The sequence below is a fragment of the Stegodyphus dumicola genome, chromosome 1, assembly GCF_044657685.1.
Source record: "Stegodyphus dumicola isolate Sdum_Otavi_A_Nest chromosome 1, ASM4465768v1".
In the NCBI taxonomy this organism is placed as follows: Eukaryota; Metazoa; Arthropoda; class Arachnida; order Araneae; family Eresidae; genus Stegodyphus; species Stegodyphus dumicola.
The window spans coordinates 53600200-53618806 of NC_140768.1; the positions used below are offsets into that span (position 1 = coordinate 53600200).

General features: G+C 30.9%; 2 protein-coding genes across 2 annotated transcripts in view; both read right to left on the reverse strand.

Moving 5' to 3' along the window:
- Positions 1–9410, reverse strand: part of LOC118204253 (uncharacterized) — a 264242-nt gene extending 254832 nt beyond the window's left edge. The window contains exon 1 of the mRNA XM_085814551.1: positions 9387–9410. The gene's annotated coding sequence lies outside the window, so the exon portion shown is untranslated. The remainder of the gene's footprint in view (positions 1–9386) is intronic.
- Positions 9411–10565: 1155 nt separating this feature from the next.
- Positions 10566–18607, reverse strand: part of KLHL18 (Kelch like family member 18) — a 66401-nt gene continuing 58359 nt past the window's right edge. Inside the window, exons 7-9 of the mRNA XM_035365905.2 lie at positions 18387–18491; positions 15863–15974; positions 10566–15780 (exon numbers count right to left, since the gene is read on the reverse strand). Coding sequence (XP_035221796.1) covers positions 15400–15780; positions 15863–15974; positions 18387–18491 — 598 coding nt within the window. The 3' untranslated portion in view covers positions 10566–15399. The remainder of the gene's footprint in view (positions 15781–15862; positions 15975–18386; positions 18492–18607) is intronic.

The window sequence follows — 18607 nt, forward strand, 5'->3', positions numbered from 1 at the left end:
AACTGAAAGAACGATTAGCGATGTCAACGGAGTTGATCACCCCAACACTGCAGGATCCGTTTGTCATTCATTCTGATGCTCCCAAATCGGAATAGGTGCATGTTTATCACAGTAAAGGGGAGAGAAACAATTTCCCGTGTGCTACGCGAGCAAGAAATTATCGAAACCTCTACAAAGCTGGCCGACTATAGTATGAGCATTGAAGAAGTTTGAACCTTGGATATTATGTTCATCGGTGAAAACTGTGACTGATCATAATCCTCTAGCCTTTATAGTGAGAAATGCTCCGCAATCGTCCAAATTACAACGACGGTCCATAGCTTTGCAGAAATCTAATCATTGCCCTGGAAAAAAACTGTCGAACGCAGATACATTATCCAGACTCCCCACCTGTGAATTTTGAACATTAATTTACTATTCATCTTCACAAACATTTTGTATAGTTAATGATTAGATAGTTTTCTTTGCTTTTCGTAATAATTTTACAGTTTTGTGCAAATAAGATGTTTATGTAATTTGAAATAGATAGAAAAATTACTGGATAACAAATATTCGAGATAAGTGGTAAATTTAGATATTTATCTCCCGAGGATATAAATCATGCTGCAGCATCATTAATTAAAGAGAACGTTAAGAATAGAATTTTAGATATATATAAGAAGCTAAATAATTTTACTGTCATCATTGGAATAATACTAGAGTATATTTTAACATGTTTATAAAAGAAAAATATCCACTTGGTTTCTTTGGGTTAAGAATTGATAAATTGTTACAATAATAATAATGTTCGGAACAAGTGGGGTGACGTTAAAAATGTGTTATCTATGTTTATATATGTTTATGTAGTAAATTGATGTGCAATTGTAGGTATTACAGGGTAGAATGTATAAATGCATATGTAGTTTTTTTCTCTTTTTCTCATTGATAGCAAGCAGTTTCTAGATTTTAGTTCTCAGATTGATGATTGATTTGTAAATAGTATTAACAACAATCTTACAACGGGGGTGTGATATCTGGCGACTGTTTGGCGATCAACATAGCGTGCTTGGCGCATGTAGCTCTTCTCCAAGAAGGGTTAATGTATTTTAGGAGAGTTGCATGTTAGCCTCAGGAGAGGAAGGTTGTAGATTTCACTATGCTGTAGGAGCGCGTTCTGAGTTCACTATTATGCTTTGAACGTTATTTTCCTAATAAATGCTTGTTAAGTGGTGCTTTACTGAACCACAAAACCATTACAACAAGTACATCTAAAAACGTTGGCCAAAAGAATATCGCTAATTCTAGAAAAGTTTACTATTATCGGCAAAAATCTTCAGTTGCGAGTCTTCGAAAACTATATAACTATATAATCTCTGCTATACAGAAGACTAAAAATTAACGATTGATGTATTTTTTAAGACAATAATGCAAATGACAATACAGCAGCAATGACTGATGTACAATGGTTATCAGCATTTTATGTTTACAAACATTGCTTATTTTATTTTTATTACATGCATCGGAAAAACTTTTTTCAACATTGTAATAAATGCTATTTGTTTAATGAGAATTCAATTAAAAATTGGATAATTTTGATCACAAGATACTTCATGTAAAATATGTACTACAAAATTTTAACTTTTTCAGGAGTCTCGTAGGAAGCAAAGAAAAAAAAATTCTATAGGATAAAGGCTTTCAAAGCGGAATTAATAAAGAAAAATATCTGATGTGGACATCACATGATTTCCTTGGACGGCCTATTAAATTATACACATTTTTTGCTGTACTTCACACTTATTTCTTCAAATTTCATTACGGATATACTCTTCAGCCAATCAATTCAGTTATCATTTCATGACAAGGCACAGATACACAAAAACTCAAAATATGTTCATTAAAAACTAAAAGACCAATTACAGTTAAAAACAGTTTAAAAAAACAATTTTTACAATTAAAATTAACAGATTAATTAAAATCTTTTTCTTATTAACTGAAAAAGTTAACTGTTGCTTTGGAGAAAAGGTGTCTTCATCATAACCATCACAGTTTAAATTCAGCTAGATATCTACAAAAAATATGAATCATAACATTAATTCTACAAAAAATATAACAGTATTGTTGGGGAAAACACAATATTCAAACGACCAACACCTCTATACCTTGAAACTCAAAAAGACAGCAATGACTCAACGTGACAAACGCAAAGTGATTTATTTTAAGATAGAAAAGAAAAATTGAAATTGAGCAGAGTAAATTGCCAGTAGTGATTGTACATACAGTGTCTCACATAAGTGATAGGACACTTGTGCTTTACAAAAGGAAACTCTTGTAAAATAAATTTTAAAAACATGTAAAGTTTTTTTGTGGGTGTGTTTCATACTTAAATTTAGTAACAATTATTACATAACATACATTTTCCCAAAATATTAAAATATTAATTTAATAAAAATGCAATTGTTTAGAACGGAGCAAAAAATGGCTCACATAAGTGATGGGACACTTACTTTTTCATCAAATATTTATCCAAAAATTTTACTTTTTAAAAGGTTTTAATATTTTGTTGGATTTCCTTTTACTTTTAAAACATGATTTAATCTTCTTCGGATAGATTCGACTAATTTTTTTGTGATTTCTGGAGTGATTTTACCCCATTCTTCTTGAAGCACCAATTTTAATTGTTGTTTTGAAGAAATGGTGTGTTTGCGAATTCTTGATTCCAATTTTTGCCAAATATTCTCTATGGGAATTAAGTCTGTAGTGGTGTTTTTATTATTTCAGGACAGTTATACAGCAGCCAGAGTCAAACGTTCAAAGCAGTGTGCTTGGAGTCATTGTCCTGGTATAATTTAAAATCATTATGAAGGTTCAATTTTCGTGCTGAAGATTTCAAATTTTGATTTAAAATGTCAATATACTTGTACTGTCCATTATACTGTCAGTAAAAACAAGATTACCAACTCCAGCGGACGACATACACCCCCATACCATAACTCCTCCTCCACCATGTTTTACTGTTGGCACCAAGTTCTGTTTGCGAAATTCTTCCCTGAGTTTTCTCCACATGAAGATTCTACTGTCAAAACCAAATATATTAAATTTACTCTCATCTGCAAATATAACTTCATTCCAGTAAACAGAATTTTTATTTATGTTGGATTTTGCGAAAGCCAGTCTGAGTTTTCTATTCTTCGAAGAATTTTTTCCTGGCTGCTCTACCGTGATATCCAGTACATCGAATTACTCTTCTAATAGTCTCAGAATTAACAATTACTCCATATAATGCTTGTAAATCAGCAGCAACTTTAGGAGCACTCGTTCTTGGATTTTTTTTAATATTTCGAACGATAATTCGCTTTATTCCATTGGATAGCTTTTGATGGTCGGCCAGGTCTTCTTTTATCCTGAATCATATGATTCTTTTTATATCGTTTAATGATATTGAAAACTGTTGAATGACTGAAGTTAACTGTTTCAGAAGTTTCTCTAATAGATTTTCCACGTTCAATATGCAAATTAATAACTAATTTTCGAATTTCAAGCAAAGTGTCTTTTCGTTTAGTATTCATGGCTGCACAAAGCTAAAAAACACAAAAATTCCAAAACAAACTGGAGAGAAATACTGCTGATGATTTTATAAATTATTGCCAATTGCTTTTGAGTAAAAATAAAAAACCCCAAAAATATTTTTATTGTAGTACGTAGTAGTATCTAATGGTGTCCCATCACTTATGTCAGTCATTTTTTGCTCCGTTTTGAACAATTGTATTTTTATTAAATTAATATTTTAATATTTTGAGAAAATGTATGTTATGTAATAATTGTTACTAAACTTAAGTATGAAACACACCCACAAAAAATTTTACATGTTTTTTTAATTTATTTTATTACAGTTTCCTTTTGTAAAGCACAAGTGTCCCATCACTGTACGTACTTCTGGATATTCTGAAATGCAAGATTAGCGAGGAAAGGATTTCCGGCGAAATCAGCATTTTACTTCAGTAAAACAAAATGCTTCGATAGTTTGGCTGCTATATGGCTATCAAAATGAAAAAAAAAAAAAAAAAAAAAAAATGTTGCTATTTTCAAGAAAGAGGTTGTATTATGTAATGGTGGTGGCTTTCAATTTACTCACAGTCCTTTCAGTCCTCTAAAAAGAAACTTTCACACTAAATGCAAAAGCTTCATCTCTGAAGATCCACAATTTAAAAATCTCTCTCCATTTTATTTTTTCAGACGAACACTTTAGCCGCATTTAAACTTACAAGTTACTCTCTAATCACACCTAATTTAAGCAATGAATAATCTTCAGCCTATCGAATGAATTTTAGTAAACCTTTAATTTAAAATCTTACATAAAAACATTTATAGCCAACAATTGTACAGAAGTAATTCAAATATATTTGATATTTCAGCTTGAAATTACAATTAAGGAAATTAACAAAACTTCGCGCTACTTGCGGCCAGATAACACAATAGTAGTTAAATTATTTATAAATAAAAATATTTAAGACTAGGTTGCTATCCTAACAGGCCTGCTCGTATACTTACAGGTAAAAAATTAACTTATCTATTATCAGCACCGCATTCCAGCAAAGTTGAACCAGTATTACATAATTCCAGGGCTCAACAGCCATAGCTTTCTCCCTAAATTTAAATTCGCTTGATTTGCTTTTTCTCATGGAGTAGATGAAACACTAGAAATGCAAGAAAGATTCAGAATAAGAAATAACATATTATTTAATTAAACCTTACAAACTCCTGTCCAGTTTGAGATATCCTATGTCTTATTTTTATTTATCCCAATGTACAAGTTCCAGATGTAACAGAAATAAGAAGAAAAAAAAAAGAAAAAGAAAAAAAAGAAAAAAAGACTTATTGAGAATGCAGCATAGAAGGCAGCCAAAACGGGGATTTGCCTGTACACCAGTGTTGGTTCCATGCCAGTGCCTACACTATTCATGCACTCTAAAAAATAATAATTTATTGAAATTCTTTTCCTCTTTATTATGTGCTTTTGTGAATTGCAATCTTTGGGTACATTATACAGTGTTCTTTACATGCTAGTATCATTCTTATTTTGTGTTAATGATGCCCCAGTTCTACCTGCACAAGGTCAGTTTATATACCTGTAACAATTCTGTGAAGGTGAAAAATGTGCATAAATCCTCATACATCATCATCAAAATTTATATGTTATTGAGTCAAGCAAATATGCTAGTAACTAATGTCAGCCATGTGCTTATGTCGGTTTCTATCATATGCAAGTGTCAGCCATGTGCTTTCGTCAATATCTGGTGTAGATGTCGGTTATATGTCATGCCTGTATCGTGTTGATCGTGTATAGTGTCAATCCTATGAATGTAACCTGAATTAGCACGATGCCTTCTATTCTGCATAGTGGTATGGCAAAGTGGCTGGCACAGTGTTGGACCTGGGTGTTGAAATTGAACACCACCAATTTCAACACCCAGGTTACCCCTGGCAAAAGAAAAGCACCCTTGGCAACATTCTCGGTGAGAGGACTAAATGACTGATGTTTTGGTCATTCCTGATGAAAGCTTGAAGAAGTTATCAAGATACATAATGTAATGAAGTTTTAAAGAACTCTCACCATTTTTGAACGAACAACAAACTTTATTAGTCACAACTTACAGAATAACGGGAAAAACATTTTTAAGCGCGCGTCTGCGGATATTCTTTGCGGATAATCGTCTGCGGTAATTTACATTTCTTCGGGGATTTACGTTGATAGCGTAGCAACGCAAATCGTTACAGTCTTAAATTCCTTCCCTCACGGGGAATTTTTCGAAGAAAAGTTTTTTTTCTTTCAAATTGATGCAAATTTCAAGAAAATATTCAGTTTAAATACATTATTTATTTTTTTAACAAGAGAAAGATATTCAGTTTAAATGAACATATAAAATGTATTTTTCTAATATTACAAAAATTTAAACAATGAAGTTTTAAACTTCCTAGAATGTATATTTTAGTTGTGAGATGTTTGGATACGACTTAAACTGTCAGCATTTTGATGGTGCTTCCTCTTTCTATGCGTAACTTCATAGTTAAAAGGTTGTAAGATCAAAGCCCATCATAATCTAGGATTAGTCATAGTCTAGGATTAGTCCCAGTGTTTTTATCCAACTATACTAGAGGATTATGATCAGCCTGAATGATGAACTTATGAGGTCCATCTAGGTAGAAATTTAACCTTTGTACTGCAAAGAACTGTAGAATTTTAACCTTTGTACTGCAGCACACTCCCTTTCGATTGTACTGTACTTCTGTTCAGTAGGTGAAAACGTTTTGCTAAGAAATATTATTGGATGTACTTCGCCTTCAGCATTTATCTGTGATAATACAACGCCAATACCAATATTCGAAGCGTCGCACTGAACGAAAATGGCTGAGAAAAGTTCGAACTGTATAAGACTGGATTTTGTGTTAACCGTTTCTTGAGTTCATCAAAAGCGTTTTGGCAATCATCAGTCCAATTTATAGTTGATTTGCAACATTTTCCTTTTAACAAATCTGTCAATGGTGCTGAAGTCACAGAAAATTCAGAAATATACCTTCGATAATACCCCGCAAGTCCTAAAAATGACCGGACTTGTTTTTCGTCGTAGGTTTAAGGGAAGTCCTTTATGGCTTGGATTTTTATTTCTGCTGGTCTTCTTTGACCTTGTCCTACTACATGACCTAGATATTTGACAGTCGTATGAGCAAACTGATATTTCGAAGGCTTAATATGCAGTTTAGCAATTTTCATCTTCACCAAAATAATTTCTAAGTGCTTCAAATGTTCTTCCCATGTTTGCGAAAATATTGCAACATCGTCAATATAGGGTACAGCAAATTCTTCACAGTTTCTTAATAATCCTGCCATCAAGCGGCTAAAATCATATGTGCATTTTTTAGCACGCATGTACTTCGTACTCTTAGAAGATTTTATTTTAGCTTCTTCATAAATCGGCTTTAATTCGACGCTCTCCTTTTGTTTTCGTAAAAATATTTCTGGAGAGGCCTTTATCAGATCTAATTCTGAACTTTCATATTTCACAGGAGGCAAACTTTCATTTTCAGTCAATGTGTCTTTATCGTTAGTTCAGTTTCGGAATTTAACTCATTTGTTGAGACCAGATTTTCCGTTTCTTTTAGTCGTCGCTGTTGAGCACGAGTTTGTATGGCATTTATCATATGAATTTCAACTTCTTCATCTAGTTTTGTTACTGAGAAGATACCTTCCTTGATCTAATGAATCTCTTAATACTTCAGCCTTTGTTATTATATGACCAAGATTACATTCAAGCTCTACCTCAGCCAAAGGTAAGCACACTGGATATTCTTCCAGAGGTGCTCGTATCCACACGGTCTCACCCGTATACATGGATAGCTGTACATATTTTTGGCAAATTAAATCCAAAGTTGCACCAGTATCTCTAAGTATGAGCAATTTATAGCCATATACTTTACCTAGGCTGGTATATGCAGCCATAATATCATTAAAACTATTTTTGGAAAATTCATTTGAAGGTACAGTTTCATCAGATGCTACAGTTTCTAAATTTTTTTTGAGTTTATCACACTGAGGTCGAAAATGCGAGTAAGATCCGCATTCATAACAAAAAGGTCGAAGATGCGAGTAGGATCCGCATTCATAACAACGAGGTTGTCTCCGTTTCTCAAATTCATTTTCATGAGTTTTATTAGTATATTCTGTCCTAATTATAGGTTTAGGATTAAAAACTTTCGAGATTTCTTTAGAATTATGTCTATTATACCATTTTGCATTTTGTTCACGTTTTGATGACTTTCTTGAAGTTTCAAACCTTGTTTTCTAGGATTTTCCCCCTTAACACTCTGTCCTCGTCTAATTTTTCTGCTAGCTCATATGAAGTTTTTAATTTCATCCATTGGTTGAGAGAATCATCTTTTACTTCCATGGGAACCCTATATTTTATTTGCTCGGTAACTATTAAATCTTTCAGATTTTCGAATATCTTAATTTCTAAATCCGCAATCCACTCTAAAAAATAACTATAAAGTTCATGAGCATAATTTTTCCAAGATTTTTCAGCAGTTTTTTTATGTTGATAAAAGCACTGTTTCAGCTTTTCACTGTTAAGTATGTATCTTCTTAAGATTAGATTTTTCACATATTCGTACTTAGTCGCATCTTCAGATCTTCTAACTAACATATTGGAGATTTCGGTGAGTAAAACACCCAAAAGATAAACCACCCAAACTTTCTTAGGAACCTTGGCCATTTCAGCTTTTCTCTCAAAATTTATCATAGTTTCATTTCATCCCTTTTTCGTCAAACTTTGGAGTAATTTGTGACAACTAGATTTTATTGCTTGATTCTACTATATTTGCTGTTGATTCTCTAGCTCGTATTACTTGATTTTCAATTTCAAGCCGCTTTATTTCCAATTCATATGCCCTTGCTTCTCTCGCTTCTTGAGATAGGCGTTCTTCTCTCACTTCTTGAGCCAGACGTTCAGCAATTATTGGGTTTAGAATTCAGAGTCGTAGCTAGGGTTTTCAGCACCCAGGGACAACTGAAGATTTCGCGCCCCCTACTGCTTGCCAAGTATGGAAAACATTTAAATGTAAAATGTCATAACATCAGTTTGGTGCCCCTTGGATTCTGCGTCCGGAGACAGATGCCCCCCTCCAGCTATGCCCCTGTTAGAATTAATTTAACTTCTTCCTTGTGGTAAACTGATTTTCAGCGATTATCTTTTTAATTTCTGAGACCTTATTAGTTCACGGCACTTCCTTTTCTAATTCTTTGGCTACATCTATTAAATCCTGTTTTCTACCCTTGACAAGAAATGACATGTTTGGAAATATAAAAACTCTTCGACAGTGTTTTCAAAATTAATTTTAAAAGGCTTTTAGTCAACACTCAAAAATTCAAATAAAAGTGCTCAGTCTAGTCCTTTTTTTATTAGAAATTCAAGTATGACACAACTTTTCCCCCCCCCTTAAAACACTTAATGCAATAAAACTTATTTCTGATAAACAAAAATCTGTACTCTTAATAAATTATACTAAAGTAAATAAAGAATTCAAGCCTCTAACATGATTCACACACAAAAAAATCTTGATTTGCGACTCTTAATACAAGAGCTCAAATTTCTTAATAGAAATATTCTAATATTAATGTAGTAAATTTGCTACTTTAATACAAAAGCTCAAATTTTATAATAGAAATATTTTAATATCAATGTAATAAATTTGCCACTCTAATATAAGAGCTGAAATTTTAAAAAAAGGTTAAATATTTTGACGCTTTAATACAAAAGCTTAAACATGGAATATCGTTCTATTAGTTTAATTCAATAATAAGATGCAACATTTTCATACAAAATGGCACAGTATTCATTAAAACTTATACTCACAAGTACTGTATTTTCTTTTCTTTTAAATAAACACTGGTTTCACCTTTTATGCCACCGCTGCCATCAGATATTTATTCTTCTATACTGCTGTAATGAAGTTTTAAAGAACTCTCACCATTTTTGAAAGAACAACAAACTTTATTAGTCAAAACTTACAGAATAACTGGAAAAAAAATTTTAAGCATGCGTCTGCGGTAATTTACATTTCTTAGTGGAATTATGTTGGTAGTGTAGCAATGCAAATACATTACAATAACAAGACATGGTCCCTTTGCAACATTTTACTATAAACATGGATTTACCAACACTGATTATTTTATCAACAGGGGCATAGGATCTATAGATCCTTATATAATGCAATGCCTCTTAATGAAACAAAACCATATTAAACTTCCTTTAGCTAATGTCCTTTCTTTCAAAAGATTTTTTAAGATGGACATCTTGCTCTTGAAATTTATAAAGATATGAATCAAAACTGTACACTGGGAAAAGAGCCACTTAACAGGATAGTGCTTAGCGAGTCCTACGTTTATACAGAAGGGCCAAAATTCAAATTCCGGAGAAGGCATGGATATTGTAAATGTATAGTGCCTTTGAAGGATGGGGGCACTCTAAATATATGACGACCTGAAAGTCCTTTCATGTGGTTTGGTGGCAGGGGGCGCAAAGGGCTGGGAGACCCTCAGATTCCACCTCCCCATTCCCTGTGGAATCTCCCTCAAAATTCGGCTGGTAACAAAGAAAAATGATACTATCACATTTATGATGCCCAAGGCTTTTGCCAACAACAACAACAAATGCAGTTTTCTTATCCTTGCCATGATAAAATTCATGGGCTTGTTCTAGTTAGGTCAGACAAGTGAGATTAATCACAACAACAATAACAACATTGGGAAAAGATACTTGCTATCTCAATAATATGAATGTAATTGTAGCATATTTACTTATTGTAAAATTTCATTCTTTTATTTATAAGCTGATACATAGTAAATTTATTTTATAAGCATAAGATTTAAAGACTTGATTAAGACACTACTTTTTGTGTATCTCAGTTAGCATGTGCCGACTATTTAGTAGGAGGAAGAACTTTCAAGGAAGCTCAGTTGTGAAAAGAAATGTCAATGAACTAAAATGATTCTGGATATATTACAATGAAGATGTAAAAGAAAACACATTAGACAATTTTCAAACAAGTCATTTATTTCTCTTAGCTTCCGATTTATTCGACTGAATAAACCTTAGCAACATTTCTCGCAGAGAAAAAAGGCTATAGAAAATAATAAATAATAAATATTGTGTTATTTTACAAATGAAATTCTTAAGAGTATGTACATTTTTTTAAGCACCATCAAAACTTATAAAATAATGGCACACAAAAAAGGCCACATCCTGATAATATCCCAATACAATAAAATTTTCTTTAGATTAGGAAAAATTCATATAAACTGCTACACATTTCATTTCATACTTAAAATAAGCCTAGTAATGTTCATATTGTGCACTGGATATGTCACATAAATATTACTAGTTCAAGGCAGAAGTTATTTCAAAGATATATGAAATTCAGTATATGATAATGAGTGATCATAAGTCTTGATGTTTTAAAATAATTAATAATATATAAATATAGCTGTCATTAAATAATGATGTCTATATTTTTTAAGGTATATGAGTATATTATTAAACATCTAAAAAACATAATAAAAAGAATACTTGGATTTCATGATTAAACAATTTTGTAAGTTTATGTGGGCAAAGAATACAATTTTATAATATATTTACAATATACATTGATATTCATAATCCAGTCTGTAAGTGAAATAGTACATAATAGAATGCCACACAATATATTCATGATTTTAATAAAGAAGTCTTCCAACCTTAAATTTCATTAACTTCTACCTCATTCCAACTCATTTGGAAAAGATACAGCTTATTCTGTACATTCAAAAAGGAAAACATCAATTAAATTATATGCTAAATCCATATAAATAAAACACAAAATATTATAAAGTTGTTTTTTTTTTCACAAAGGCAAAAGTTTTGACAAAATATAATAGCTACTCAACATTTTTGAAAACCTAGAATAATGCTGCTTTGAAATTATACACTGATGGAAAATAAAATCCTGTAAAATAAACAAAATGTGGGAGGTATGTTTGAACATCTGAAAGATGATGTCTAATTAGATTTCGTGTAAAACAAATAACAGTGGTACTAATGATGCCACTACGAACATACAAATCATGTTTCTTTTAAATACACAGGGTAAACTTTGTGTGCTTTATTTATCTGCTGCATTGGGCAATGTAAGTGAGATTTTGGTCAAGAATGCCTTTAAAGAGACAACAAAGGCAGTATGAGCACCATACTGAAGTGTGAACGAGTTTGAACTGAAGTTGTTTACCGAGTTTGAACAAGGTCATGTAATAGTACTAAGCGAAGGTGGATTTTCTTTATGTAACAGCAAAACGACTTGGCAGGGATATATCCACTGTGCATGCATGTTGGCAGCAATGGTCATGGAAAGATGCTATTTCAAGGAGGCCAAGGTCCAACCACACACACAAGCCACCACTTAAATGGTAGACTGCTGTATTCTCTGCAGGTTTATGGCGCATTGCACTGCATTTGTAGTAGATATTCGAGCTTTTGTTGGCACCAGAGTTGCACAGCAAACTGTAACAAATTATCCAATCCAGACATTCTGAGTGGCCATACCACTAACTCTAAATAACTGCTATCTTTAACCTTGATGGTGTTAAGCTGTAGGTCATAGGAGGTCAAATTGGAAATCAGTTGCATTTTCAGATGACAGCCACTTCTGTCTTAGTGCCAGTGATAGCCATATTTTTGTTAGAAGGAAGCCAGGTGGCTGCTTGGCACCAAGCTGTCTGCAGTGCAGGCACATTGGACCTACATTAAGAGTTATGGTCTGGGAGTAATTTCCTATCAAAGTATTATTCGTTCTTCATTATCCTACATACTCGGACAGCAAATTTGTATGTTAAACTGGTGACCGAACTGGTTGTGCATTTTTTAGCAGTATTCCAGGGACCATTTTCAAACAAGATAATACTTATCCCCATACTACTGCTATCATCCAACATGCTCGACAAAGTGTCAACATGCTTGCCTTGACTTCCAAGATCACCCAGTTTTTCTCTCTTTGGGCACGTATAGAGCAGGGCTTTGGGCATGTTCATCTCTCTTTGGGCACTTACAGTATTTGTCCGAGTATGCAGGATAATGACTGGATGACAAATCCTGAGTCATCCAGTATGATGGAATCAGCAATGATTTTGGCACAGACCATTGTTGATTTGGCTGACCAAGTGCAACAGGCATGGAAAAAAATGCCTATTAAAATAACCTATTAAAATGACATACAACAAAACAAATGCATGTTTGCACACTTGCATTCAATATCGTGATGATTACAGAAGTTATGAATGTATCACCATTTCACATCTGAAATAGCTGTTCTCATGTATACTTTGATGGTGACCTTGAAATATTAATCAAATAACTATGTTACCTAGATGAATGATTTGCCTACATTTCATTCCTCTAAATTGATTTCTTCTTGATCACAGGATTTCATTCTCTATCACTGTAATTACATTAACTGCCTATTTATATCAATTTACCATTTAACAATTTTAGGCTTTTTATGATTATGAATTTTGTAAGTAGCAGAATTGTTAAGCAACATTTTATGTACTGTTTTACTTCTAATAATATGATTGCTTTCTCTCAAACACTTTCTCAGTCTTTTACCAGATTATGCAATCTACACTGTGACAAATTATTTACACTAATTACATTAGGACTGCTTATTAGCTACTTATATATGTTTAAAGAATTAATTTATATTTGACAAGCAAATTATAATTATTTACCATTTTCAACTTGATATTTTTATTCTACAGTTTTGATTATTTTTTCACAGTTATACATCATCATGCACACCTGCAATAACCAAAATGATTATTGTATGAAATATGCATGTTTGAGCAAAACAAAAACAGCATTACACATTTTCTTTTAATACTATGGTATTCAGAATTCCCTAAGTTCTGGTCATTTTCCAAACATTAATTTTTCTTCCTTTTTGTTAAGTTTGATTGATTAATCTGTATAAGGAAAAGTAAAATTCTTTGTTTAAACTATTTGAGAAGCATGATGAAACACTGATGGGAAACAAGTATGTTCATAATCATAAGTAATAAATTTTATACATGCATAAACTTTTAAATGAAATTTGTAATAAAAAAATAATAAATGAATATACAAAAATAATAAATAAATAGATAGATGCAAATTAAGATTCTACATGAATCCATTTGTTTTATGTTTTGATTTTGAAACTAAATCACTCACTGGGAGTTCAGAAAACCGTATTTTGAAATTTCAGAAAATTAAATATACCATAGCATGCGAATATTCTTCACCCACTTTTGGGTCATCTACTCATTTAAAGCCTTGAAGCAATTACTTTTTATCATTGTATTTAGGATTGCATATTTTTCATAAGCAAATCTGCATATATATATTTTTAATACTGAGAGTTCAAGACTGAAAGACCTTCCTTATAAGAATATTTTTAATTAACTGTTTAATAATTCACATGTTTAATAATAAAGGGAGATTTAGACAACTTCTAAAAATAAATTAAACATGTAAAAAAAAAAATAAATTAAGATGACAAACTAAAGGAAAATTCTCACAGCATTTTGATAATTGAAAATAATTTATTGAAATTTAAAATAAAGTGAAACTAAATATTGTTAAAAATATTGTACAAAGATAGATGATTTCAGTGCAGTTATATGTGAAATTGTCGTATTTTGCTGTGCAATGTAACACAAAAAATCTGAAGGGAAAAGCTAACCCAGAAAAGTAAGAATACAGGGGCAAGTCCATTTAACATTAAATAAATGTGTTTCTTAGTAATTGGTGAGATATCGCCAAGCTGACGATGGTTTTGGCGACAATCGCCAAATTCTGGTCCCTATATCACCGTAATATGTACTGAAATTGAATAAAGGTAATTGATCACTATGCTAGCTGTAACCGTAATTCGACCCTCATATTGCTTTCCAATAATTTCAAGAAGCAAAAAGTACTGGAACTATCTCGTTGGCTAGTTTAAAACTATTTAAGGCTAGAAAGAGAGCATCTACATTCAGTTAGTTGTTTAATTATTGTTGTTGTGAGTTGTTAGTTCAGCGTGAACTGAGATATCTCCGTTAGCTTTCTCTTTACATGCGCTTTGCATTGCATTGTGTTTAATGTTCTTAGTAGTTTGAATTTAACTACTAACTGCACTGTGTGATATACTGTGAATACCTGTACAAATATTTCCGTGGAAAATTCCAGAACTCTGAAATACTTCTTTTGATAAAAATATATTTTGTTAATCTATAATCGGACCCGCATGCATTCAATCTATTATGAACCCGAATGCACGCAACAATATTATTTAATCTTATAAGATTTTAATTTAATTTGAAGAAGTCTCATTTTCCTAACTTTCTCCTATTTCATTTATTATTTTTTTATTTAAAATGTTCTAATTATAAGTACAATTCAAGAACTAATTTAAGCCAATTCAAATGCATCTTAATCTTTGTGAAATGCAATTAAAAATTATTCAAAATGTTTTAATTTTGGTGAAATGAAATAAAATAAATAACAAATAAATCTAATAACACATAATTAAGAAATTCATGTAAAAAGTATATGATAATTACTTGAAAGATTGATATTGATTTTCCAATGAATATGAAACATTGCACTTAGCCCATTTTAACACAGTACACTTGGAACAGATACATCCATTACTACAACTGCTTCATAATCAAGTTTACTATGGCAAAAGTTATGCATAAAATAATACATACAAATTTCTAATAATAATAAATAAAATTTAATAATTTGCTCCCTTTTGAAAAACTATCATTAAAAGGCAAAATGTCAAATTTTAAACAATATTAAACTAAGGAATTTTCTATAAGGATGGAATCACTCCAACACCCACACCACCCTCATGCGCACACATGGATGGAACAAAATCCCACCGGTTACTTTCTGGATTATAGATTTCAACTGTACTGAGGTTTGTGACACCATCATAGCCACCAATTGCATACAATTTACCACAGTTTGCAACCAAAGCAACTCTACTCCGCATAACATTCATTGGGGCAATATATGTCCACTGTTTAGTTGCAGGATTATAAACCTCAGCAGTGAGTAGGAAAGTAGAGCCATCATAACCTCCACAAACATATATTTTCCCATTAAGAGTTGCAACTCCAAGTCTACATCTTTTGCTTAACATAGGTGGCATAGCTATCCATTGGCCGGAGTGAGGGTCGTATCTTTCCACCTGTAACATGTACATATTCATGAAATATTATGAAAAATTAAAATAAGACTATGAATTAGAAAATATTCACAGAATAACTCACCGAATCAAAGATAGAAAGCCCATCATGTCCACCTAGAGCATAGATGTGGTCTTCAAAAGCAACAACCCCAGCAGCACTTCTGTGTTTGGACATACTTGTGACCATACTCCACCTGAAGAGTGAAATTGATGAAAAAGATTTTAAAAAAAGCAAGAAGGAGCTTAAATTTATTTGAAAATATAGGAATTTTAAAGAAAAACATATTAAAATAATATACAGTCCTTTTTATACATTTATTTTTATTTAAGAAAATTTAGATTCAATTTTCATTTTATATTATTCAATATATAGTTGCACACAATTTCAAATAATACATTTAAATAATTTTGCAATAATACAACAGAATATTAAAACTATTTTAACACCTTCCTTTTCACAAAATGTTTGCCTTTTTATATACAATTTCAGATGAGAAAAAAACCTGCTTTAAAAGTTTAAATCATTATGTTTAATAATTATTAATTCTTTAAAAAAATTTAAATTATAAATATATTTCTTTCAACAGAAATATACTAGCAGATATAGTCTATAATCATACTATACTTTTACTTTTTAAAAAAAAATACCAGTCTAAAATTATTTTCCTTATTTATACTGTCCTTAACACAATTAGTTACATTGTATTTGCTCAAAAATAAAAATAAATAAATAAATGAAATAAATATAAATGCACTGAAGTTCAACTCCACTCTAAAAATTTCTTGGATATTTTCATTTTTGAAGATATATTTTTATGATTATACAACTATAGAACACTGGCAACTGATTAAAATATTAATAAAAACAGTCCACATATATCTTAAAATAAATATACATAAATAATGTACTCTTACTGTATAATCTACTTTCAGTGTATGAAATCTACTCTTACTGAATTATAATTAGTACTAATTTTTAAAATAATTTTTATACCCATTATATAACTCTCTGAATCTATGATTGCAACATTTACATTATAGCTGACTGTTGCAAGATTAAACTGAACTTTCTTTTAAACTCCTCATCAAATCTATCCAATTCTCACTAGAATAATGCTTCCTAAACTTTCATTATTATTATTTTTTTTTTAATGGTAATACTCTGAAGTGTGAATGCATATCATTACTCAGTAATGTTCCATATGTTTTCAATTATGCATCATAGTTAGTTCTAGTTACATAGCTTCTTAAATTAAAGCAGAAAAGTATTTGCAAATAAACATAAAATCACAAATTTTTGTGTGATTTACACAGGTTATAAAGTCCATTTAGTAAAATGTTCATTATGGTTTAATAATTTAAATATACAAATTTCTGTACCTTTAAATTTCAAAATCATGAAGATATAAAAGAACAAATGTACTGATAAGCTACACTTTTCAGTGCTTATTACTAAGCAATTTTAAGTGGAATTTTACTTGATTCAGGAAAATAAATATACTAGAAATGTTGTTCATTTTGGCAACATATGGCTCTGCATAATACTCAGTATAAACCTAGCTAGCAATATAACCACACTAAATTATTATTTACTAATAGCTTTTCGAATTTTGAACATAAAGGCAAGATTATTTTTGGGGAGGGGGGGCATAACATCTAAAAGTACAATGAATATTTTGTTAAATGACATTTTTCCTCCTTAAGGATTATATAGCATGTTAAATTTTGTATTTTTAAAACCTTTCTCAAAACTTCCTAATATAAAAATCATAGATGACTAAGCTTCATTAATAGCGCTAATATTTGAAACACATTCTGTAAAACAATTTAAAACTAAAGAATACTACCAAATAAAATCCTAGAATGCTCCCTCAAGGATGTTATTAATTCTGATGAACAAAAACAACTGCACATATACAATTTATTTCAAGAAATAATAAGAAAAATTACCTTTTACCTACAAACTTTTATTCTTCATTCAAATATATAATTTACTAATATCATTATGCAAAATGAAAAGCAAAAATGATATTTTGAAAAAAGAAATTTAGAAGAACCTTTTAATAAATTAAGTCAAAGCACACAATGGTTAGATACCAAACAGAAGAAATGACTTTGTGGAGAACTAAAGCATATTGGCTATATTGATGCAGCACATAAAGAAAATCATTAAAATACCCATCCATGTAGATACACACCCAGATGAATATATCAGTTTAATAATTTAAATATACAAATATGGTTTAATAATTTAACATTTAGCAGTTTTGTCCAATTGACCCCTATTGGGTATCAATATGATCAGATAAAATTATTCTGTCAATCTTAAAAATTTTAATTTATTACCTCTAATTACATTTCTTATGAATTCATAAATCAAATACTGTAACTCAAAGATCACAAAAATAATATTCCCTTCATTGCTGTTGTTGAAAATAGTTTGCAGTAAGAAATATTGCTCCTAGATTAGGCTTGGAGACTGGCAATTTACGTGGTTTTTAAGATATGAGTGTGCATAACTGCTATGTATGATGATAAACATTAATAATGCATTTGCAATTAAGTGAATAATTAAATAGAATGATTAATGTACTGTAAAAACTTACTCATTTTTCTCTGGATCATAACATTCTACTGTGTTTAAAGAAGAGATACCATCATATCCACCACACACATACAGTTTATTAAACAAAGTAGCTGCTCCTACAGCACTACAATAAAACAATTGCTACAATTATTATGAAATAAACAAAAATTATAATTTGATATTAATTTTCCTCCACACATTTTTTTCATTAACTGACAACAGAAATTATAACTATTAAAT